At 38.0% G+C, this 25,355-nt stretch overlaps 1 protein-coding gene and 1 long non-coding RNA gene across 2 annotated transcripts; both read right to left on the bottom strand.

Moving 5' to 3' along the window:
• Positions 1–337: 337 nt before the first annotated feature.
• LOC109954613 (uncharacterized) lies at positions 338–7,886 on the bottom strand. The gene is made up of 3 exons (XR_002274155.1): positions 7,675–7,886; positions 3,247–3,358; positions 338–3,017 (listed from the first exon to the last, which is right to left on the bottom strand). It is a non-coding gene; the product is annotated as an uncharacterized LOC109954613 (long non-coding RNA).
• Positions 7,887–16,554: 8,668 nt separating this feature from the next.
• Positions 16,555–23,270, bottom strand: dhdds (dehydrodolichyl diphosphate synthase). The gene is made up of 11 exons (XM_020590212.1): positions 23,202–23,270; positions 22,745–22,825; positions 20,562–20,678; positions 20,337–20,479; positions 19,303–19,335; positions 19,097–19,106; positions 18,859–18,929; positions 18,615–18,716; positions 18,403–18,517; positions 17,890–17,997; positions 16,555–17,307 (listed from the first exon to the last, which is right to left on the bottom strand). Exons 2-11 carry the CDS (start codon positions 22,805–22,807, stop codon positions 17,065–17,067), a joined length of 1,005 nt encoding a protein of 334 aa, XP_020445868.1. The 5' UTR covers positions 22,808–22,825; positions 23,202–23,270; the 3' UTR covers positions 16,555–17,064.
• Positions 23,271–25,355: the final 2,085 nt, after the last annotated feature.

The following is a 25,355-nucleotide window of genomic DNA, read 5'->3' as shown; positions in this document are numbered from 1 at the left end:
ACATTTTTGTGACCCAGCACTTCAAGTTCTCTTACACTTAATTGATGCGCCCTGTGCTACAGAGGAACTATAGATCTGTAAGATAGTATGAAGTCTGTTCTATATTTGGTCAAAACACAAAAACAGCTGCCATGTAACAATGAACCATTAACATGGAAGAGTAGTGTCTCCAGAACATTTGTTCTTTCCACTGAACGACATCACATTAAAGCATATGTACAAACTAGTAAAAAAACTGCATGTAGCTCCCTAAAAACATCTTTGCATCAGGTGCATAGGCCAACATACAATAATGATGAAGCAAAGAACTGTAGCCTGCACATTGAGTTAATGCCCCAGAAATTATGTTTATTCAGGCCAAGGTGCCACGCCAATGACATTTCAACATTAAGTCTTCATATGACATATATATAGACTCATTCAAACTGATGTCAGGTGACACCACACCCAGATTAATCAGCACAAAGACAACAGCAAAACATCAGTTTTCTCAAAAATATTTTCACCCACCCACCACATCACAAATACAACCACATCTTACTATAAATACATCCAATAATTTATTTTAAAAAATCCCTCATTAGGTCAACAATACAAATATGTATTGCTTTCAGTCCATACACAACTTTTGCACCCAAATAAACTATAAAGATCATATACACAGATCCAATTCATCATCATCTGAACCTACAGAAAAGGTCTGAGAGTTAAGAAGTCCTCATTTAGTTCATGTGCAGACAGTGGGTTCTAAATATAAATCTGTCTACCTTTGGATAAGGCTTTTATCTTGACCTAAACCCTTAAAGAAATGGAAACTGTTCCAATATCAATGTATCTCATGGAACTAATTTTGTGTCCTTCGTTATTGAAATGTGTTGCCACTGGACTTCTTGGTTTGGCACATCTAATATTAGATATGTGCTCAGTAATGTGTGTGTGTGTGTAAAGGGTAAGTAGTTTTGCTAAACACAGACAAGCCCACATGGACACTTTATCAAATAAACTACATGTGCAGTGCTGTAGGGAATCACACCATGAATTTTGATGTTCTGATTCTTGTGAGGGTGATTAAATGACCTGCAGTGGTGGGTGTAAATCTGCTGAGTGCACCTACCACACTTGCAGTTGCCATCTTTAAAAATGGGGAGAGAAAAGGGAGCAGATGTAATGGACATAACTGGTATAATGAGGTTTTTTTTAAATAAATTATTGGATGGATCTTTAATAAGATGTTTGTATTGTCATGTGGTGGGTGGGTGAAAATATATGTCACCTAATCTGGGTGTGGTGTCACACCTGCCATCAATTTGAACAAGTGAGGTCAGAGTACAAGCTGTGAATGCCTGATGAAGTCTGTTGAAACATCGTCCTGGAGCATTAAATCAGTGCGGGATACAATTCTTTTCTTCATATGCACAAACTAGCCAACCCAAATCCTCCTTGATCTCTTCAAATATCATACACTTCATCTTATACTATAAACCTTCAATTTTTGCTTTATTCATAGCACACAGACTCAGTAATCTAGCCTAAATGCCATAAGACAACATACTGAGAGAAAACCTGATGTCCCAGGTTAATGTAGAACAAGAACTCCATGGGCGTGTTCTCCTTACACCTTGATTGCCTTCCAAAAAGCTGTTTATTGCTCAAATGCATAAGCTTCCTTGTCTGATACTCCAGCAAAACCACACCTTTTCCCCATTTCATAAAAAAATTTGTGCTTGCGTGTGCACAGGACACATGAACTGGTGAGGAAAGAGAAAACACTAGCTCAGTTAAAGAAAGAGACAACATGTGCACCAGCCTGGCTGCTTCCTGTTGCGTGCAAGCGGACACCACTGATTCTCTGACTTGAGGAAGTACCAAAGCTCTGCAGCTTTCAATGCCAACCTGAGGTTTGTTTTAATTTACAGAGAGTTTAGGAATACCTGTTGGCATTCAATACTTCAGACGGCACTACTATATATCCACTATCCATTCAGTATATTCACAGCTTTATTAAATCATAAAAATATATTCATTCATCAATAAAAGACAGACTCATGAATTTTGATTTGAACAGAAACCTGCACACCCATGCAATGTTCAGTACAGTTAAAGGTTTGCATTAACATGTAGTAGATAGTGCAGCAAGAGGTCTTAACCATGGTTTTATGAAAGTAGTCACTTCCTGGTAACATTTTGATTATTAAAACAGCGTGAAATCACAGACACCCTTTGTAAGTGTATTGTATTTAAAATGTTTCTGCAGTTTTGTAAAAATATTCACTGAATCCCTGACACTGAATAGATATACACAATGACAGTGCAGTTCCTGATCCATAAGGTTCACTTGTGAAAGGGGAAAAACCTGGAAGGGACTGACTCAACTTTGCATCTGTTTTAACTATGTTCTGGACTTCATTACAAAAATACATCTTTGTTAAAATAAAATAGCCTTCCTTTAAAAGGCTCTGCTGGTCATGGTATTTGACCCTATTTAGACAGGCTGAGCAGAGTTAAGAGCCCTCCCCGTTTTAACTTTTTGTAGCTTTAAACAGTATTGGCTGCATCTTGTGAGCATCTACCTTTGTAACGACTAATGGTTAAAGCCAGTTGGCAGTCAGCTGGTTTTGATCACCCACCCAAACCTGTCCATAAAACCAATCTATCCGTGACCCCAATTCCTGACAACAGAAAACACTTAGCAGCAACCCTGAAAATGCTGCACATGGTGAATAAGGAATCCTAAAAATCAGGTCTTAATGTGACTGAAGTGAGACAAGTGTGGTCCTGGAAGACACCGCCATGTCTCCACTCCTCACAACACCTCCTTCAGTTATCTCTAGCTCATACATTATGTCCACAATCAGAGCAGCCAAGTCTCTTCAGGGCGCAGCCTGGGCCTGGACCTCCTCTGTCATCTGTTTGGCACTGTAATAGGACAAACTCAGGCCCATGATGGCCAACATCATGGCTATCTGGTTGATAGCACGGTCTTGTGGCTGCACCTGCACCTCACCAGCAACTTGCCTCTGCAGACACAAAAGACAAACAGGGCAAAGATCAGAGGTCAATAAACAGTGGAGACAGGCAAACAGAATATCTGTAAAAATTTAAACTCCATATTACTCCAACAAATGGTTGGTGGGCTGGAGGTTGACACTCTTTTTCCTCACTACATCAAATTGAGTCACTCAGGCTGAAATTAAGACTAGTTTATTAGTTCAGTGTTCATTTGTAGACTGTGGTGAAGCTTTGTACCTGGAGGAGACGGAAATATCCAGGTGTCAGTCTGCCGAGTCTGATGATCATGTCTGCTGATGTGGTGCTAGGTGGTTTGCAACAGACAGGGAGCTGGGGTGGTTCTTAAGATCTGCAAAGAAAGATGAAGGAGGCGCTGAGTTTCCAAAATACATGTAGAATTTTTGAAGTAAAGCTAATATTTCTAGTACTTTGAGGAAGATGTTTCAGCTTTTATATATGCATCAGATAAAGATTTGTGAAATTTTCAAAAAGGTTTTTGAAAGTACTGCTGCGAAAGGAGGAGAGAAAACTACAACTGGCTAGCAAATAAACCAAAACCATGCATGAGAAAGGAACATCTCTCGCCTGACGCCATGGCACAAACTTCACAATGTACGGATCCAATGCGATCACCATGCAGAGAAATCCAAGATACACACTAAGTGCCTAAATCACATGCTTTACAACTGAAATTTTTTTAGGTCTGTGTCATTTCTCTTGGTTCCATAGTGTCTGCCTGGACAGTTCCAAACCCCCTCCTGCTATTAAATTACCACATTTGAACCCAATCTGCACCAGAGACCCGACTCATGCCGCATCATAAACTGACAGCAAAGAAAAAGACAATTTCACTAATTTACTCACGGGCCATCCCATATGTAACTGTGCATCAACTGTTGAGAGAAAAAATTAGTAAGGACTGAGGGCTGTGTCCCCGATCACGACAAAGAGCCCGAGATCTTAACGTTTTAAAAACCAATTGTTTTTACTGCTGCATCAATTGGACAAAAGTAATATTAAATGACATCCCAGCAAAACTAGAAGTAGCTGTGCATTACAGGACACAAACCCAAACGGTTTGCTTCATCCGCAACTACCAGGGATGTGACTTTCAGCTGGGATGTGCTCATTGCATCTGAGATTAAGCTTCCAGCGAGGGTGAGGAAGAGGACTGTGGAGAAGACATACAGTATATGGAGCAATAACGTGCCAACCTGGTTGAAGTTGCACCACTTTACGAAGGGGAAAAAGGCAATCCGAGCTTTAAAAATTACTTCCTCCTTGTGTCAAAAGTTTTATTGGAAAACCCACAGCTTTCCCTTCTTTTTAAAAAAAAGAAAAAAAAAAAGAGCCGGGTCAGCTCGCCAGTGGGACCTCCTGCTTCCCAGCCACGCTGAATATTTAAAGGATGCCAAAGAGCAATGAACTAGTGAGAGACTGCACTGGACATTCATATACAGCTCTGCTCTCACCCAACCAGATCTGCAGGCCCGCCTACAACACACACACAACATTGTCAAAATGCATTAGTCTCAGTAGGTTGCTTTCCACAGACACACCTCTTCCTGACTCCCTCCAAAACAAAGAAAGAACCTCCGAACTGTCACATAGGATTTGCTCATCTGGTCATCACAGAATCAGACTAATGCAAACTAACAAACAAAATAAATGAATAATGCGTGACAACACGTTCTCAACAGAGCATGCATGTCAACGTGCAGGGTTACATAACCAGCCTGATGTGTTCAGTTCATTTCAAACTGAGACAGAAATTAAATGTCAATCAAGAATATGACAAACCTCCAGGAGCAGAAGCAGCTTGATCTTAAATCAGGAGGATGAGCAGGGGGGATTTTTATCCCCATGGAGAAAGATTAATTTGAAGTAGGTCAGTTTAGGCCTATTTGCCTTCTGAATGTACAAGGCAAGATTTTGTTCAGCGTGTTGGCCCAAAGGCTGTCGAGCTACAGTACCTACAAAGGAAGAAGCTCATTGACACCTCAGCGCAGAAAGCTGGAATACAAGGGTTTACTGGATGCACAAACATGATCTGGCATCAAATTCAGTCAGCAAAGAGGGAAAGAAGAGATTTGCATGTGGTGCTCTTACATCTAGCTAATTCCTTTGATTCTGTACGACATAGCCTACTGTGGGAAGCACTAGCTTACTTTAAAGTACCAGACTTAGGTAAAGGGCTAAGGAGAGAATATTTTCAGATGTGTTTCACAACAATCTCACTACTAGTGTTCACCATGGCAATGGAGGTTTTTATTAGGGCATCTAGATGGGTCGCAGGAAGAGCGAGGCTTCTGTCAGGCTTCCGTGTTTTGTTAGACAGCCTGTGGCACAAACTGCAGATCTCAGGGTTGAAAGAAGGGGACATTTAAGAGACAAACCGGAACTATAAAATATGCTACTGAGGTGCATTAAGGGAACTGTTTTTAGCATGACTCGCTTTGATTTGAACCCTTTTTTCAAGCTATCCCAACTGTATTTAATACCAAATCAGTGATATTAAAGTAAATATTTTAATAATGTAGCCTCTGTGCCATCTTTCCCTTTGGATTTGCTGTCGATTGAGGACTTTTATCACTTTAAGTTTGTTCACTTTCAAACAGGGACTGAAACAGAGCTGATGTACATTTGCTTGCTGTCAAAATGCTCGCAGCATATCACACACACATAATCTCAGCTATTGCTCACAGAAGTGTACAGTATAAAAGGACAAAATGCTGAGACATCAGTAAGAGAGTCAAACTTGGATTTTAGGAGTGGTTCACAACATGCTTCAGTGCGAGAGCATGTGAACATCAGCTTTACTTGAGGCTTAACATGAAAGCAAGAGGGTGCTGCTTTCAAAATTCCAGCTGCATAATCGAGCTTAACATGAAAGCAAGAGGGTGCTGCCCATTTCAAAATTCCAGCTGCATAATCGGCTCGATAAGCGACTTAGTGATAATCAATGCTGAGGGAAAACAGATGGACACAGGACTGATTTCTCTTCAGTGATAAAAACTACTTCAAAACTGATCTGGGGCGGGGATCCACAAAATATAGAAAAATGCCTTGACTTTCTACCAGGAAATGAGTGGAGCAGATTGCTGTGAAAACAAAAGGGCTGGGGCTGAATTTATTTCCTTCATCTCTCCCACAGATATTGTTCAATGAAGGATGTCAGTCAGTCAGTCACTATTCACATGTGCACTGGGCTCATAATCATTTACTGCGTGCAACGTGTCCTGTACGCCACACAGCCTGTCGCTCGCTTTTTGGTCCTGCCTTCTTGTGCCTCCAGCAGGAGATCTCCTGGATGGAAAGGCTGACAAGGCATCAGTAGCCTCCGCAGAATGACAAAGCACCAATCTCCAGCCAGGCAACAGCAGCTCAGGGCAGTCATGCTCTACCCTCTCTCTACACACAAGCTCTTACTGAGGCTTTGAGCAGAAGTCTAGTCATGGCTAAGAGTTTCTGGATTCATTTTAAAATTTCCAAAGTCCACCACTACAAAACATATGATGTGCCTAAACACTATTTACACTCACAAAATTGTTTTTAAATGTGTCAAGCTCTGAAGACAAAAAAGTCATGCTGAGTCCAGATTTAGGGTCTCAACTAATGATTATTTTCAATACAGATTTCTATTGATACATTTTAATGATGAACTGTTTATTCTAGAAAATAGTGAAAAACATATTTCACAAGTTCCCAGAGCTCAGCGTGACATCTTATTGGTTGTGATTTTGCTTGGGGGAGGGGAAAAAAGCCCTTAGCTAAACAATCCATTATCAAAAGAGTTGATTTCTTTTGATCAAATAATGATTTCAGCTCTAAAATGAAGCACAAGACATTATGATGATATGCGGATTGGTTGAGTGATGGGAACATAAAAGACACCTTGGGGTCATATATCAAGTTCATTACAAGCTCCATTTTGGGCCCCAGATGTAAAAGACCCACAGACACAGAGAAAAAGTTAGAAACGGTTTGAACAGTGAAACTTTGGGAATTTAAATGAGCAGTGCTTCATTTAGCTGATTAGCATTAAGATAAACAGTTTGCCCATCCACTGTTACAATCCCCTACTGAGCTCATGAGGCAGCATATACTGTATTCTCACTGGCCACTTTATTAGGTACACCTGTACAACAGTATGCAATTCAATGTAACGCTTATGCCTTAATATCTCCGTTCATGAAGCTCAAAATGTTTACGTTTTTGGTGAAATTGCCATAAATCTATACATTCAATTATATGCAATTAGTAATTATATAATTATTAAATTATTGAGGTCATAGTTAAAGGTGATGTTGTACTGTACTACATTATATTCAGAGGTGTCTCTATATTTTTGTCCTCTCCAGCTACATACATGGGAGGGTCAGAATATTAGGAACACCTCGGATTCTGACCGGTTTTTAAAACTTCTGTCCGTCAAGCTTTCTAAACCACATGATCACGTACAACGTTTTTTAAAAAAATCAATAACTTGCAATGGTTTGAATGAGAAAATAAAACTAACAAAGACACCACACTGACCCAGTTGGCTACAGCACACGTGTCTGTTTTTTTTTTTTAAACCGGACGCTAAATGTTGCGAAACCAGCTGTGGACGCTCGTTTTTTGCTTTTCCTTGTGGAAGCACCCAATGAAAATCAGTGTTCCTACCTGCAGCTGCACTGGGTTTTTACACAGTTTGGGAGACGGTCAGCCTGCATTTGGATGAATGGTACATTATGTTGACGTGTTTGTTAAGGAAGCTATGCCTTTTCGTTATGGAACAGAAGGGGTGGGGCACCTCCAGCCCTACAACATGCCTGTATCCACGTGAAACGCACAGACACCTCTGTCTGGGACAAATGAGCTGGTCCTTATGTTCTAAGTGCTGGAGCACGTTGTGTCTCCTCCCCCAGTACAATACGTTTGTCATATCACGTGAAATTCCAAAACATAAACAGGGCACCTGTGGCCTATGACTGGTGTGTACACTACGGTCAGGCTGTGTTTTGGTTTCAAATGTGGCTTAAAGGTAATGGGATGCATTTGTTAATTGGCAATTAATGTTCATCATGACACAAGATCTTCCTCAGCAAATGGGAGTTTTCTTATTGTCATGGAAATATTCAAATTTCATGTTTTGAGTGTGTCTACTCCTACTGAGCTTCACATCTGAATCTGAACAGACTGAATATTCTATGATCTTAAAGTTAGTTGCCTAGTTATCAAGGAATAAAGCAGGTTGAAACTTTTATTTTTCAGAGCACCTCAAGGATTTATTTTTTGTTCATAATGGCTTAAAACTTGCCTAAAAAAAGAAACATCATTCCTAAAGTCAGATGATAAAATCAAAAACACTCTGATCATCTTCAATCTTAATTTCAATCAGCATAGTACAACTAACATACCATAACTGCACTAGCACTTGATAAATAAGTCTTCTAAATGGTAAGCCTCATGTTCGTCATTTATGCATAGTGTTGCAATAAGACGTTTACTAGGACTATGGGTAGGAAACCAATAATCTTTAGAAAAGAAATGTATATAAAGACTAATAAAATGTTCAAATAAAATAAATGATGATTAAGAAAAAGCTACATTTGGCCCATATTTCAATAATTCCACTGCTAAATCCTTGTGAGACACAGGATGGTAAAATAGACAGGCAGATAATGCAGACTGTACACAACAGAGAAACATACATATATTCACACAACATCAACACTGAAAATCACACCCCTATCCTAGACCCATATAACATATATCATATACACACATAGATAGGTACAGATGTGTACAGCAGCATCAAGGATGCAGTCTGTTTGAGCTGGAAGGGAAAAAGCATCTGCTAAAGTCCTTTATCTGTGACCAGATTGTAATAATGTGAGGAAAATAATACTAAGGTGTGGATTCAGAGTGTGATCAGTGTAATGTGCTATTGCCAGTGAGGCTGGGGGTCAGGAGGGAGGTGATCTTGGAAGTGATGTGTGTAATCTTGATATTTGTTGGAGATGGTTAATATGCTGGACTGGATTATGCTTTTGTAAAGCAACAACAGCAGCAGGTAAGGGACAGCAGAAAGAATACAACAATTAAGTATAAAAACAGCAGCATCCTCACAAAGTCTCACTGAAGGCTGTGAAAGTGGAAGGAAACGGAGACCCCTGGAGTAAATACAAGTACAGTCTCTCTGTAGTGATGTGGTACTGCCCCCTAGTGGTGCTACAAAGGAAAGACATTCAGGCGGGAAGCACTTTTAGCTACTTTAGTTTTCTGCACCTTAACTTAATACGCCCACTCCACTATTCCAGAGATAAATATTGCACTTCTCTGCCCCAGATGTATTTTTAGCATGCCAAGATTTTCTTCTTAATATAACTGAATTTGTTTTGTTTTTTCTAGAATAAGGGGGCAATTTTTATTCTAAGGCATGATCACTTCATGTGTTTCTATTAGATTTTCACTCCTTTTAAAGTTATTAAACTAGCAGATTTCCATCAGAACAGGGTGAAATAAAAATATTTTTAGAACTCATTAGCTTCATTAATTTGTACTCAGAAAGATGGAGACTGTGCAGTGATAATCCATTGCTAAATATTCAAACACCCCAAAGGACAATTTAGCTAAACACTTACTTTTGATACTTGTAATTTTTAAAATGACAATATTATGTACTTTTGCTTAAGAAAACCTTGGCTGCAGGACTTTTACTTTTGGACTACAAACAACCGAGTAATGAACACTCACACTGTGTTATTGATACTTTTACCTAAGGGTCTGAGTACCTCTTCTACTTTTACAAATTATAGACATTCATATAAAAAAGAAGCCTATATCAACACACCAGGGGGCACAGAGAGAGAGAGAAAAGGAGCAGAGTATTTAAAATGGATGCCCTTTTAAGATGGAGCCCACAGCTGGTTTGGAGCTGATAGCTGCGTCCAGAGATCACTGTATCACAACATACTGGATCATTCCGGAGGGGACACTAGGATGAGGTCAGTCATAGTATATGCAAAATAAACAAAAGTGCTGTTGCTTTTTCATCTCACATTAAAGTAACACCAATAAGACATTTAGAAATTTTTTATTCAAGAACATTAAGATCAATAATTGAAGTCAGAAAGCCTTCCTTTTCCCCTAAAGGAAACGACACTTAAATCTTTTAAATGACCAGGTTCACATCATACATGATTGTGGGATGTATCAAACTTTTGACCTAGTAACATTTTGTGTGGCATTTTCACTGATTAAATTTTATACAGTGATTCAATACTTTTTTAAAATCAGTTCAACATTAAAATACAAGGAGATAAAAGGGAAATCTCAATTTTAACAATATGCCCTAGCTGCCTTTATGTTAAGAATTCAATTTACAATTCAACTTTTTGGAAAATATCTATTCAGCAGTTTACAAAAAATAAAAATAAACAAACTAAAATGCCATATCTACTGAATATGGATGGTATTCATTTTAAAGTGGATATAAAATTGACATGAATGTGAAAACACAGTTGTTACATCAAGTGCAAGCCCAAAACAAACCTATAAATGACATCTGTAATATAAAACTTGGTAAAAAATACTTATTTAAAACTGTACAATCACCAAGTACACAGAGTGATCACATCAACTGTTTTTCATTTGGCTTCAGCGGCTTCAGCCTTTGGCTCCTAGGGACAGAAAAGAAGAGAGCATCACAGTTAAGTGTGGCGGTCATGTTTTTTTTTTTTTTATTTCAGCCAGTGTTTGTGGGTCTGGTGGACCCAATGCATTGTTGGGTTTTTAATTAAACACAAACAATTTATGTTAAAATACTCAACAGATGTTTACTTCATCCTAACTACATGCAATATAAACAGCATATATGGTTAATATTTGCCCTTTACCTTTGTTAAGATCACATTTATGAATTAAAGTGCTACTTGTTTTTAATATAATGTAATAAAAAAGAAAAATCAATTATAATAAAGATATGAGTGGAAAAAAATTCCACAACTTTTCAAATGAAGCAAGGTTTTTTATTTATTTGAACTTCATTATAAATTTAACCCATTCAGGTCAGTTTACACAACACAAGCTGAACACATACAGCAACCATTCAGTCTAGACAACACATCCGCCCCACTGAACACACTGTCTTTTCATACCAGCCTATACAACACGAGGGGCTGAGTTTTACGGTGTGTGTACATGTATGTTGTGTTTTTCTGTCCATCTTGGGTCCACACACTTCGCAGCGCTTCCTTTTGTTGCTGCTGATATTACTGGATATTACATCAGGAATTTTATACTTAGCACCCCCCTCTCTCTCTCTCTCACCTATCTTCTCTGGATTTGAAGTCTTACAGTGCCTTTCCCAGTTACTCAAGAGGTGTCTCCTCTGGAGCTTCCATCTGTTCCACTCTGGGGTCAGTGGTATCCAGATGACAAAGGCGTTGTACATTGAGATGTCCAAAAGGTCAAATATCATCAGTGGCCAGCGTAGGGTCCTCCTTTTGCAGCTCTAGGTAGTCATGAGCTTGTCAATGTTGTCCACACCTCCTTTGGTGGCATTATAATCCATGATGATCTCTGGTTTTAGGTTAGGTTGGTGTTTATGCCCCTGCTGTCCCTGCACAAGGTTGCAACACCGTTGCAAATTTCAAGCGCCGATACCTGCCTGCTCTCACATTCCCACACATTTTACGCTCTGTCTTGCAGGAACCAATCTTTATTTGCTCATACTCTAACCCAGCTGGGAAAGGCACTAGTGAAACCTCAAATCCGGAGAAGATAACATGTTCCAAGAACCCCATCCTCTGCTGCCATCATGAGGAGGATTCAGGAGGAGAATGCTGGTGCCCCATCTACCTGACCTACAGAACCACCATCTGCAGGGCCTTAAGTAAGTGTGTGATGCTGTTGCAGTATATGTCTGACACTCATGCCTTGCAAGAGAGAGAGGTGTCAAGCAAAATTTCTGATCTTTTCATTATTCTAGGTTGCGGCCAGCAGCAACAAAAAAAGTGCTGCAAAGTGTGTGGACCGAAGATGGACAGAAAAACACAATATACACGTATCAAGTGCAAGACGTACATATGCAACACACACTGTAAAACTCTGCCCCTCATGTGTTGTATAGGCTGGTATGAAAAGGTAATGTGTTCAGTGGGGCGGATGTGTTGTCTAGACTGAATGGTTGCTGTATGTGTTCAGCTTGTGTTGTGTAAACTGACCTGAATGGGTTAAATTTATAATGAAGTTCAAATAAATAAAAATCAAGTTATAAAAAACCTTGCTTCATTTGTAAATATGTTGAATTTTCTTTCACTCATATCTTGATTATAATCGATTTCCTTTTTTTATTACATTTTATTAATATACCGCAGGGTGCCTGCCTACAACATTCCCACTGTATACGTAAATCCTTTTGCTGACAGAAAGACAACACAACAAACCAGACTTCAGACATCCAAAACTTCGGTCAGAACTTTTCAGATACCCAGTATTGATTTTTTTTTTAAACTTTCATTTGATTTACTGTGTTTAGTTTATAACTAGTCTTCTACCTGTCACATACACATGCATATTAAACAGTCTTCTGCACTTCTTCAGTATCAGTCTGGCAGATTAACTTCTGTGCTCTCAAATTAACAGTTTAACTGCCCGAATTGGGTATTTGTGGTCTCAAATAAAATGTGTGGCCACTGTAACCATAAGAACCATGGTTACATTGTTTATTGGTGTTGTTATTATGCAAACATGAATTATTTTTTATTATACTGCACAAAATAGGAAAGAAAATAAGGTGCTTCTGTTGCGTAGGAATTTGTGCCTCTTAAAGAAACAAACCTCAGTCTTGCTGCCATTCTCAGATGGTTTGGCCTTCTTTGCTTTGGCTGGCTTCTACAAGATGACATGGCAATTGATTACTACGAGATTAAAGGCGTTAGTACACAACTATCACATGCTTAACAATAAGAAATAGAGTCAAGTGTACAATCACATCTATAATTTCTTTCAGAGGCCTTTAACCTTTTCCCAAGATAGGTAAATGTTATATTCCCCTTCCAAGGCCATGAATCTGTTTCACACGTGACATACAGCACACAGAGATGTTTTGATAAGATCAGCTAATTTAAACAATTTCATACTTTTGCAGCAGTTTTTTTCTTAATCTCCACTGGTGTAGCCTTAGGTTTCTGTAAAACAAGGAATTTTAAATTTTAAGAGTACAGAAATTAGAGCAAAAGGTACAGTGAAGAAGAATGGATAGCAGCACAAGTAAATAATCTCAGCTTTTAGTGTAACCACAAAATATTGATAATTACTTTGATTACAAAATAGTAATAATTACAAATAAGAGTCCGATAAATGTATTAAAATGTCCTAAGCTGAAAAAAACTTTAAAAAAAAAAAATCAACTGGACTAGATTTTGAAGATGTTTCACCTCTCATCCAAGAGGTTTCATCAGTTCTGGGACTGATGCTTTAAAGAGAGGTGAAACGTCTTCGACCTAGGAATCTAGTCCAGTTGATTGTTTTCAGCTTACTATGACCTGGATGACTGAAAATCTGCACAGATAAAATGTGCTGATTTTTAATAATTTAATAAAATGTATTAAATGTAGAATGTATAGAGGCAATGATTTTATGAAAATTTCAATGTAAAGACTTTAAGTTATTCCTTAGGGCAAGCTGTTGTCAAGGAAAAACTAACTTGAGGAACAAAATTTATAGTGAAATATCCTTCTTTCATAACTTATTGCTTAATGGTGTTTGCAAGGAGCTTACCAGGGCCAGCCGTGGGGAGGTTCTTCTTTGCTACAAAGATTGGAGAAAGAAAAATGTCAGCAATAACTGCAGATTAAAAAAAGGCTTATTTTTAATACATGACCCTAACAAAATACAAACATTCATTCATTAAAGTGGTGGGTGGGCGGCTTGTCTGGACAAAAATGATTTGAAACGGTAAACTAAAAAGCAACAAAATGACAAACAGTAAAATTACATTAAAACCAACATTTAACCAAATTATCTTAAAAAAAAAAAAAATCTAAACTAAGCTACTAAAAAAATTGTCCACTGAAAATTCATTCTGAGACGGTGCAGCTGTACAATATTCTTGCAAAATAAAGCAATGTTAAATGAACACAGCCAATATAAAAACATAACTGAATTTTATTTTTACAAACCTCAAGGGGCACCATTTGCTGAAGACAAGAAAAACAGAAAAACAATGCTTTAATTAGCATGCCAGCATTATAAACAGCAATTCATAACAACACAATCTTATTAAAATAAGAGTATTGAGAGTTCTGCTGACAATTTGTTGCACTGCTACTAAATCTGTAGTTCACAAAGAACTTCCCGCGCATATTTGAATTCAAATGGAGTCTGTCCTATCATCATGACAGTGACTTGGCGCCCTGACAGCTTCCTTTGTTTTGTATCAGTGCGCGCCACAGCTGTTGGGAAACGGATAAAATTACTACTTTACTCATCTGTAGTTACCACCAGACAATAAAGATGCACCCAAACACGCAAGCCTGCGGCAGATACAAACAAATCAAAATTGCATCCGAGTTTTTAAATCTAGAAACACATCTTCCCCTATTTCGAATTTTAAATTGATATTTTTAGAAACAAATCACTAACCACTAATTACATGCAAAATCAATTTAATGTTGATAAAATAACGTACTAATCATAGGGGTATATTAAATGAATATAAAATATGTCACATCGCTGCATTGTGCAATTACTAATACAAAATGCACAGACACGTAAGCCACGTTAGAAAATGTTATATATTGCTGAATAAATTCTATACTGGATGACGAAATATTAAACCTGTACTAAATCACCATGCATGAACGAGCCATACCTATCTTATTCAAAACAGCTTAAAAACTGCCACCTCCCCTCCCCCAACCCTTCCCCAATTTTGCAGGTTGTGCTTGAGCTTAACGCTATTTCGATTGCTGCATAACCGATCACCATTATTCAATTTAGATCACAAGTTATGCACTCATATTGACGGGATAATCTTTACGTTTACATCGCATGTCGAAAGTTTGCTGTTGCATGTCGAAAGTCTGTTGTTGCGTTTAACCTGTCAACCCCCCCGCCCCCAACGACAGCCCAAGACAGAAAACACAGAACGGTGCCAAAAATTTTGCACAGCGAAATGTCAACTGCTGCACAGAAGGCTTTGGCGCAGGTCATGCGTTATGTAACAACACGTTATACGTCATATATAAGAGATATATTACATTACTAGCAAGAACATAAATTTTTATTTTCAAGGAATGGGAGGATGCCCAAGCAGGTCTTCTGTCAGACCGCCATTGCTATAACGTTTGCTAGGGATGATGACGTTCCTCTGATGCAGAAATATCCAACGCAGTCAAATGCTAAACTCGAGTTAAAACGAAGGCAATGCACTATATAAAAATAAAAATATAAACACTTACCTTCGTTTTGGCCATGTTGCTAGCAAGAAATGAACAGATAGCTGACAAAAATATAACTGTAAAAACAGACTTTTCTCGAAGATAACAGACGACAACCGACCAGTCGCTCAGTAAAATGGCGAATGTATAACGCAAACGAATGTTTTTGTAGTTTATACACTGAAATATAAGAACGAAACCGGTTTGAACCAGTTTTGTATGTCGAAGTCTGTCATTGGACGTAATGTGTCATGTGGTTCCAGGCACCACCCATTTTAACTCTTTTATACACTGTTAGGAAGTTGTATATAAGGCTCAGTATTAACAGATGCTAAATAAATGCAGTGGACTACAATATAAAATAGCAAGGAAATACTCAGGTAAAGTATCCGTACCTTAAATTGTACAGTACTTCTAAGTACTCCACTACTGGGCTCATTTCACAGCATTTCTTTCAATCTGTTAACTGGACTAACTCCAACTTTTTTGTGCTGTATCAAGGGTTTCTGATTGATCTATGTTGAAAAAGGCAAGTAATCGTAGATAACAGTAATGGTGAAGGAAGTACACATTTCCTTATAAGTAAAGCTAGAAACAACAAAATATAAAAACACGCTTTACAAGGTTTGGCACTGAAAATGATATTGAAGTAAAACTACAGAACTCTTATAAGCAATGTTCTTAATGTAACAAAAATTAATTAATTGATGTGTATGCAGCATATTACTATTGTATCTGGATGGAGCCAAGTTTAACAATGTTATACACTATTAGGTATTTATTGGTATAAAAAGCACACTTCATACGCCTATATAATAAGTCTGTAAAATGCTAACTTGGCAAGTGACTAGGAGCTACAGATGTCAAATGTAGTGTAGTAAAAATATATATCTCCCTATGAAATGTTGTGTAGATAAATAATATAGCATTACATAAGAATACTCTAATAATGCACTAATAACTCAAATTTGTTCAAGTACTGTAATTAAGATAGAGTACTTGAATAATTTTGATATTTTTCTGCTGCTCAATTTAAAAAGTTAATATACTGAAATCCAGACTGAGTCAAGAACTGGGGCAAATGCTCACAGACAACTTTGTCATGTGGTTCATGAGTACAAAGGAGTGATTCATACTGTACATCATCCAATATTATCTGACTTACAGTGATCACTTTATTCTGTTTAAGAAGGCTGGTCAAAATCTAGTTACTTTATCAACATCACACTCAACAAACAACACTTTCTTTAAGCCTCAAAAAAATGTAGAACTGTACCAATTTCTCTTAAACCAAGCAACTATTTTGGAAACATGTCCAAAACTTGAGATCCCTGGGTTTCACTCATCAAATCTGATCTCCCAATTAGTGGCATGCATTTGACAGACAATTTACACAATTATTTAACTACATCTTGACCAGACATTTCCATTATTTGACCGTTTTTTAACTCTACAATCATAAATATCACAATTATTCTATAGCCCCATAGGGGCAAAATTGCCATCTCATCTTGTACAAATCAGTAAAAGCATGAAACCAATTACTGTTGCTCTTCCCTTTTTGGAAGAGTACAGGAGAGGCTTCATCCCCACTTCAATATGGGGTTTATTCTTCAGAGCCCTCCTAGGCCAAAACATCTTCACTGCATAAGTCATTGATGAAACTGTCTCTTTTGTGCTTCAGTGCTTCTAAGAAATCGTGTACTCGTTCTTCCCGACAGGCGGTGTAATGCAGCAGTGCCTCTTGTCTTCTCTGGGCATCAGCAGGCTTTCCATTCCCATGATGTTGCAGGTGTTCTGCTACACAAGCGTGATCCGCCTCTAGCTGCTGTAAGGCCTCATGCTCTTGATGGAGGTCTCTGGCTTTCTGATATACAATTAAATTACAGATAGTTATGTAAAAAAGAAACTGCTTTAATTACTGATTTAGAAAAATGTCCTCTTCCTTTGGGTGGCAATACACTACATGCACAACAGATAGTACACATTATTGCCACTTCTCCTAAGATGGATCCGGATGTGAACATGAACATGCTTCTATTCTACAGCCAATACTTTCATAGTCATTGCTACATAGGCAGCTAGAGAAATTAGTCACATACAGCTGATGATTCAGTTTTCATGGAGATGACTATTTGCAACATCCTTTTCTGGCGCACCACTTGTAAGCTATGTGGGAAGGGCAAAAATAACTAATTAACTTTAAAAAACATGTTTATCTTTTCCTATGTTCATCTGTTGGCATGTGGCGAAAGCAGGAGAATTGCCTTGGCAACAGGGAAGCTTGAAAGTCACACAGGTTCTCACCTACACAGCCTCTCCACATCTCAAATTAATGCAGGGCCACTGTAATTTGAGGACTTTTTTATTTGCCTATTTCCCTGTATACCCTTTCCAATGCAGATTTCCATATTGGTGTGAACAAGTTGTGTTACAATAAAATACTTACCTGGATAGATTTATGATTTAACTGATACTGGAGAATGGCTTCACACAGGTTCCAGAACGAGTACTCTGGCCACAGAACTGACTGGAACACTAGACAAGAGTGAGAAGTCTGCAGGATGGAAGATAAAAGAAAAATCTGTATCTTAGTCTCAGAGGAAATGGTGTGACGTGTTTGACAACATGATGCTTTTACATCTAAAATTGGCACACAGTTTCATCTATTAGGTTAATATCGTCTTTGGTGGTTTGTTGTTACATGCACTTCAATTAACTGTTTATTAAAAAACTTTTTATATGGTACAATGATCATTTCTCATCTTTGATGGCTGCAACATTACAGAGGAAGGTAATGACCCCAAAATATCTAATAATAAAGATCACCACAAAGTATTAGTCAAAACCAAAAATTCTGCAAAGGCCACTCAAGACTCAACCAAATTTCTCCAATTTAACATTAAAGAAAACAACTTCTTCGATTGTTGTCATTTTTCCATGCAGTTATTCTCATTCTCACCTGCCAAAGAAGGAAGTCGCTGAGGCGCACCTCACCAGAGGTGCGGATGAGCAGATCAGGATTGGGAGAATTATTGCTGTACAGACACTCACTTAGCAATGCCTCTGAAACATCACTGTACACCAGAGAAACACAAACATATATCCTGTCATAGTAAAGATGTCTCCAAGACACTGACAGTTTAACTCAGTACTGTGTCTGTGATAGTTTACCTTGCTTTGATCAGGCCCTGCTCCACCCCCCAAGCCATTTCTCTGACCGCATTGGTGATTTCATATCTTGACGTGTAGGCAAAACACACATTCAGGAAACATCTACAAAACAAGAATTGTTATAAAATACATGAAAAATGGCCACAGTTATACATCTGTTTGAGTCAGATGAATATTAAGGTTGTAAACTTGAGTCACTAATGATGAGGGTCATAGAAGCAGAAGCACAAATTAATACACATACTTATTGTGAGTCCTGGTTGTGATCACAGCTTTAGCAATCAGCTGCTGAAGATCAAGTGGCAGCATATTGAAGTAGAAAAGAGAAATATATACAAGAAACCCATAAAAACAACAGGGAGAAAAAGATGACCACGCTGTTTAAACAGCAGGTGAAACGCGTTTGTCTGCATTTCCCACTTAGAGTCACACAAAGATTCCTAGAAACAAGAATTTCTAAAGAGAAAATGGTGAGTTGTAATTTCTCCCAAACTGCCTGAAGGCAATTTCTTGTGTAAAGGGGTTTAGTCGGGTGTCACAATAACTCCACCCAGCACCCATTATATACCATGGCAGCCTTGTAGTTAACAAGGGTTACAAGACATCGAGCCACATATTGAAAATATGGAGTATTTTCATAAAACATTACAGGTATCAGAACTAATCAAAATTATTCCCAACATGTGACACAAATATATTGACATATTTCTCTACAACTTTACTGCTGTAAGAAAAAAAGGCAATTGAAGAGCAGAAATGATGTGGGACAAGCTAGTAACAATCCTCCAGGTTATTCCTGTCATTCAAACAAATCTGCTCCAAAACATGCCTCTCTTTCAGCCTTTACATATTTTTAACAAAACTGAATTTTTAAAATTGCCTCCAAGACAAACATTTCAACTAGTAAACTCAGCTAATGAGACCACAGTGTTTCTGGGAAGCCATTAACAGGTTCTATATTTGGAGGAACTATAAGCCATCCGCTTAGCTAACAAGCTATACACTAATGATTAATGAAATAATTATTTTTATTTCACATAAGGGATTTGTAAAACTTCCTTCTGTGTGGAGAAACATGGAGAAATGTCTGGTAATCCAAGACAACAACATCTAGTGGCCATTTATAGAGCTGAAGATTAAAGCACCTCCCTCTGAGCTTCAAACTCAACCGTGGAAGCTGTCCACCGGTTTTAACAGTTTTTTTTTGCACATATACATTTTCAGAAACAACTACAGTTGAAGTATAATTAGCTGCTAAATCCACAGTTGTAAACTGTGTATTCTAATATATTGCAATGATGCGAAAATGTCTGCATCAACCAAAACACTGCAATATTATGCACTCTTGTTCATATGCTAGTCTTTCCTGCTTTAGGCCATTCGATATACTGAAACTAAAACATGTAAATTTCAGTCTCACAAACAACCTTAAAGTACTTCAACTATACATGGTAAATGGTATTATACTTATAAAGCGCTTTTCTATGCATTGCAGCACACTCAAAGCGCTTTCACACACCAGTGTGGTCACCGGGAGCAACTGGGGGTTCAGTGTCTTGCTCAAGGACACCTCGACATGTTGACTGGACAAGCCGGGAATCGAACCGCTAACCCTCCGTTAGGAAACAACCAGCTCTACCTCCTGAGCCACAGCCATGATGTTTTAAATTGTCCCACAAGCAACAGCAAAGCGAAAAGATATTTTAAACCTTTACAACTCACCGTTCATCCAACAGCCGCTCAAATTTCTGCCTGGCCAGTTCCATCAGCCCATCCACCTCATCTTTAGTGCGCTTGAAGTTCTCGATGCTGAAGGCATACACTGTAACCTCCTGGATGTTCAGATGTTTACACCAACGTAGTGTCTGGTGTGGAAAACAACAGGAGTTTACACATGTGAGAAACCTATTTTAGGTCCAGATGACGTGTTTGAGAAGACAAGTTCACCTCTGCCAGCTTGTTGAAGCCCTGCATATGCCCTTCCTGGCGCTCAATGTTGTTCTTAAGTGCAAAGCGACGGTTACCATCCATGATGAAGGCCACATGTTTAGGCATGGGACCTGCCTGGGAGACAGTGCGGATCAGGAGAGTCAAAAGACATGTAGGGTGTATTGACATCACACACTGTTAATAATACAGAGTTGAAGTGATTAATCAGTCATCAGCAGTAATAAGGCAACTACAATCATCAATTAATCATTTACAGTCACAAGAAAAAGCAAAGGCACTGTTTGCAATTTTCTGGTTTTTGGTATAAATTGGTCATGAAATGTAATCTGTTCTTCAGTCACAAATATCAACAAATATGATATTTCTGAGCTGATAAAACAGTCATGATCTTTCATGTCTTTACTGAAGGATGATGTCTGGGTGGCTGTTGGCAAACTGAAGCTCAGAAGAAGCTGGGTGATGCAGGTCATGGCTTCGGAGACACCAAATCCACCTTTTGGAGTGGCCAGACCTTAACCCAATAGAGATGCTGTGGAATGACTTCATGACAGCTGTTCACACCAGACATCCTAAAAATATGGCTGAGCTGAAGCAGTTCTGTGAGGAAGAATGGTTCAAAATTCCTCATGAACACTGTGCAGGTTGTTGTGTAAAAAAAAAAAAAAAAAGTGTGTCCTAATAGTCCAGTTCACTGGTGAGTGTGAATAAAGGCCAAAGACAAACCCGCCTTTGTGAGGTTTATTTCTGCAGAAAGTTGCAAAAGCATTCAGAGTGGTCTGCTACAGAAGCTCAAAAAGGAAAAATAACTCAGTCATATATATATATATGGCTCTCACATACAAGCTTCAGGGAGGATTAAATAAAAGCCACCTGTTCTGATTAGACACACATACACCCACATTGAAAGAAGTCTTTATCTTGAGATGGTACAAGATGAAAGATGATACTCAACATCAGGGAGTGCATACTTTGTCACGGACAGCTTGTGCTATCTTTTGCTGAGCAAATAGTCAAGAAATTCCGTGCGGACAGAGTTGACCACAAGTTTAAGCCATATATTCGCAAAACAAAAATTTCTATAACAAGGTCTAATCCACAGCTTCAGGAAGTGCTTGCTTGAGGTTATTACTGCCAAAGGTGGTTCAGCCTGTTATTAAAATACTGATGCCATGACTTTGTATGTTTATTGGGTGTGTTCAATAAAGACGTGAAAAATCACGACTGTTTGTATTTGATCATCTTAGAAACATTGTGTTTGTTGATAGTTGTAACTTTGGTGAAGATCAGATCACATTACATAACCAATTTATGCATAAAACCAGGAAACTGCAAACAGTGCCATTACTTTTAAGTCTTCTGTACTAGGTATTTCTGGAGAAAAGAAACAAGCAGTTTAAGATGTCCAACTGTGCTTGTGAAAATGGTTCTAATCATTTTGTACCATTTTCTGTGACAGATCAAATGATTCATCAAGAATATGATATGTAGTTTTTAAGTATCAGAAGTCCTATTAAAACGGGGGTTACTAAGCACTGACTCAGTAGGCTATACAAATGTTCACTTCACAATGGGGTTTTTCTTTTCTTTTTTTAATGTTTATGCAATAACAATGAGTAGTGCATTAACAGTTGAAAAAAAGCTCCTTTTAAAGTCCGCTTTCCACATATGTTTTTCACACTATACTACACATACATACAAAGCATTTTGTCCAAAATGTTTTAATGATTATAAATATCTGGCAATCTTTGAAAAATTCTAGAGGATTGTCTAACAATTAACACTGTCATTAAGATATTTTAAGAATACGAAAAAGACTCATACACTTTTGAATGCAAAAATATTCCATCTGCAACTGTTTTTCTGTCTAAAAATTAAAGGCATGCAGAAATACATCTCCTTTCTTGTGTTGTATATATGACACAAAGAAAATATTACATGTTAGATGTTAAAATGAAAGATAACAATGTAACTTCGGTATAGATAACTAGACTCTGTGGCACTAAAATAGTTTTACTTTGTTTCAGGCTGCACAGATTTAACAAGGATATTTAATTGTCCACTTTTGTCTTCTTTAGAAATGAGCTAAAAATATGCAGTGACTCAAAGGCAGTGGCTATACATGAGAAACTATAGATAGGCAGAAAAGTAGGCTACACATGACTATACAGACTTAGGCTTACCTTTAGGACATTGGCTGAAATCTTTTCAATCAGGTTTAATTCGCCCTCCCGTATCCACGACATTTTCTTGCTTTAAACGGTCTGAAATATGATTAACATTTTAGGGTTGTGACTGTCAGGCTTATAGCACACACTAAACGACTAAAAAACAAGTTACTGTTTATACGACAGGAAAAATAACTGATTATCTTAATCTTTCCATTTGAATATTACTTCATTTTACATGCGGACAGATTGATTATCTCCGTTAACTGCAGGAGGCTGGCTCACGAGGCATGCAATGAACTTAACTGCTATGAGGCTAAAAAAGGCTAAAAAAGCACGAACAAAGTCACACGTAGTCTACAAAACATAATTTTAATAGAAACGGCTTGCTTCATTCAAACTATTGACCCACACGCTTTTTACGCACAAAATTGCTGAGATTTTATCACATTTCGCAGACCTTCCAACTCACAGCTCTTACGATGACGATCTCTTCCGCATTACAGTCAAGTGACACAGATGACGACTTCCTGTCAGAGGGTTGAAGATTTTCAAAATAAGTGGACCGCCCTAAATATATAGATACAAGGTAGCCTAGACTACAGGCTTTTCCTCAGAAAATTATAAAACAAAATACATTTCTATTTCATCATAGAAAAGACAAAATATAAATAAAATAAAATAATTGAGATTTTTATACCTCAAATAGGTTGAGATACTTAATACCTCAAAGACTAAGGAGGTCATTGTCGACTTCAGGAGGAAGAAAACCGACATCTTACCACTGTACATCACCGGGGACCATGTGGAGAGGGTGCCGGCCTTCCACATTAAGGAGTATTTGACCTGGGGCACGAATACCTCTGGACTGCTTAAAAAGGCCCAGCAGAGACTGTACTTCCTACGGGTGCTCAGAAAGAACAACATCTCCCAGAGACTGCTGGTGCCCTTCTATCGGTGCTCCATTGAGAGCATCCTTACATACTGTATATGTGTATGGTACAGCAGCAGCACAGTGGATCAGAGGAAAACGCTCCAGAGGGTCATTAATACGGCCCAGGAGATTGTCGGCTGCCCTCTCCTCACTCTGGAAGAACTACACGGTTCCCACTGCCTCAAAAAAGCTCAGAACATCATTAAGGACACTTCACACCCTGGACGTTCACTCTTTGAACTGCTGCCGCCAGGTAGATGGTTCAGAGTAAATCAAGGACCACTATTCAGGAATGGTTTTTACCCAACAGCAGTTACCATAGTCAATGCTGCTAAAGTATAATATGCCTGTGTGTGAGAGGTCTGTTGTTTATTTCTTTTTTCTAAGTTTTTATATGGTCTTATTTCATATATTATGTTTTTTTTATTGTTGCACTGACTGGAGGTTACTCTAAAATGTCATTGTACGTGTTACAGTGTCAATAAAGGATTATCTTATCTATCCTATTTTGTTCAGCACAATCAAACCTATGCCTTTTTACAGTTTTAATGCTGCAAATGCAATTGATTACCTTTATCATGGCAATGGGCCACAAAGGGACTCAAAATTACCACAGAAGTACATAATGACTCATTATGGCAACAAAGACACAAAACTACAACTGAGTCGTCATACCACCAAAAAACAATGGAACTGACATAAAGAGAGTTAAAACAGCTACAAAGATATGGAATCATTTTATTTAGTTTACTTTAATTTTATTTTATTTTGGGCTACATTACATAGGTAAAAGAAGTATTCAGATTCTTTACTGAAATAAAAGCTGCAACAGTGTAAAAATATAGACTACTATTAACAAGTTTTATGACTTATTAAGTCTGCTCAGACACAAAAACTGCACCTACAGCCTCAGGTACAGCAGGGTGGACAGTATCGTCACACACAGAACAAGACTTTACAACAGCTTTTTCCCTGCCACAGTAAGACTGATGGCAAATATGAAAATGTGAAAATATATGTGCAATAACCCCTTACTAAACATGTGCAATAACCCCTCACTACCTCACCAAGTGTAATGCCATATCCAACTCCACCATGTGAATTACTAAGTGCGATGTTTGAAGTTCACTGTGGGAAACACTATTACCCTATTTTTGTGTATTGTGTTTTAATACTTTGTCACCCTTATATAACTTTTTATTTTAAGACTAAGTGTTCTTTCTGGCTTTTGACTCCTTACCTGACTCCTGTCTGTTTATGCATAAATGGCAAATAAAAATCTTGAAATCTTGAAAAGTTATTTAATAGTTTTATGGTTAAATGTTTTGTTTGTAGATATCCATATGATTATTAATGTCACTATTTGGTTAATTTAATGAATTTTGAACATTGTAGCATGCCCTGGCAGTCTATGGCTATTTATTGCTTCACATTCCAGTTCGGTAGGTGGCGGTAATACATCTATACGTTGGTTTGCCAACTGCCAATCAAAGTCATAATAATAGGAAGAAGAAGACAGTCCATGACCTGAACGATGTTTCTCATTTGCATATCTGCAGTGCAGTTCCGCATTCAACCTCTGGGGTGTGACACTAAGTTCATCAACAGTGCATTTACACTTTTTAATGGCAAAGAAGAAGTTTCAGATTTTGGGGGTGAGGGACTAGCCTTTTTTTTTTTTTTTTGTTCCGC

Source organism: Monopterus albus, unplaced genomic scaffold, assembly GCF_001952655.1.
Source record: "Monopterus albus unplaced genomic scaffold, M_albus_1.0 scaffold11.1, whole genome shotgun sequence".
Classification (NCBI taxonomy): domain Eukaryota; kingdom Metazoa; phylum Chordata; class Actinopteri; order Synbranchiformes; family Synbranchidae; genus Monopterus; species Monopterus albus.
Note: the sequence above shows the minus strand (reverse complement) of the source record. Positions and strands in the feature narration are given on the sequence as shown.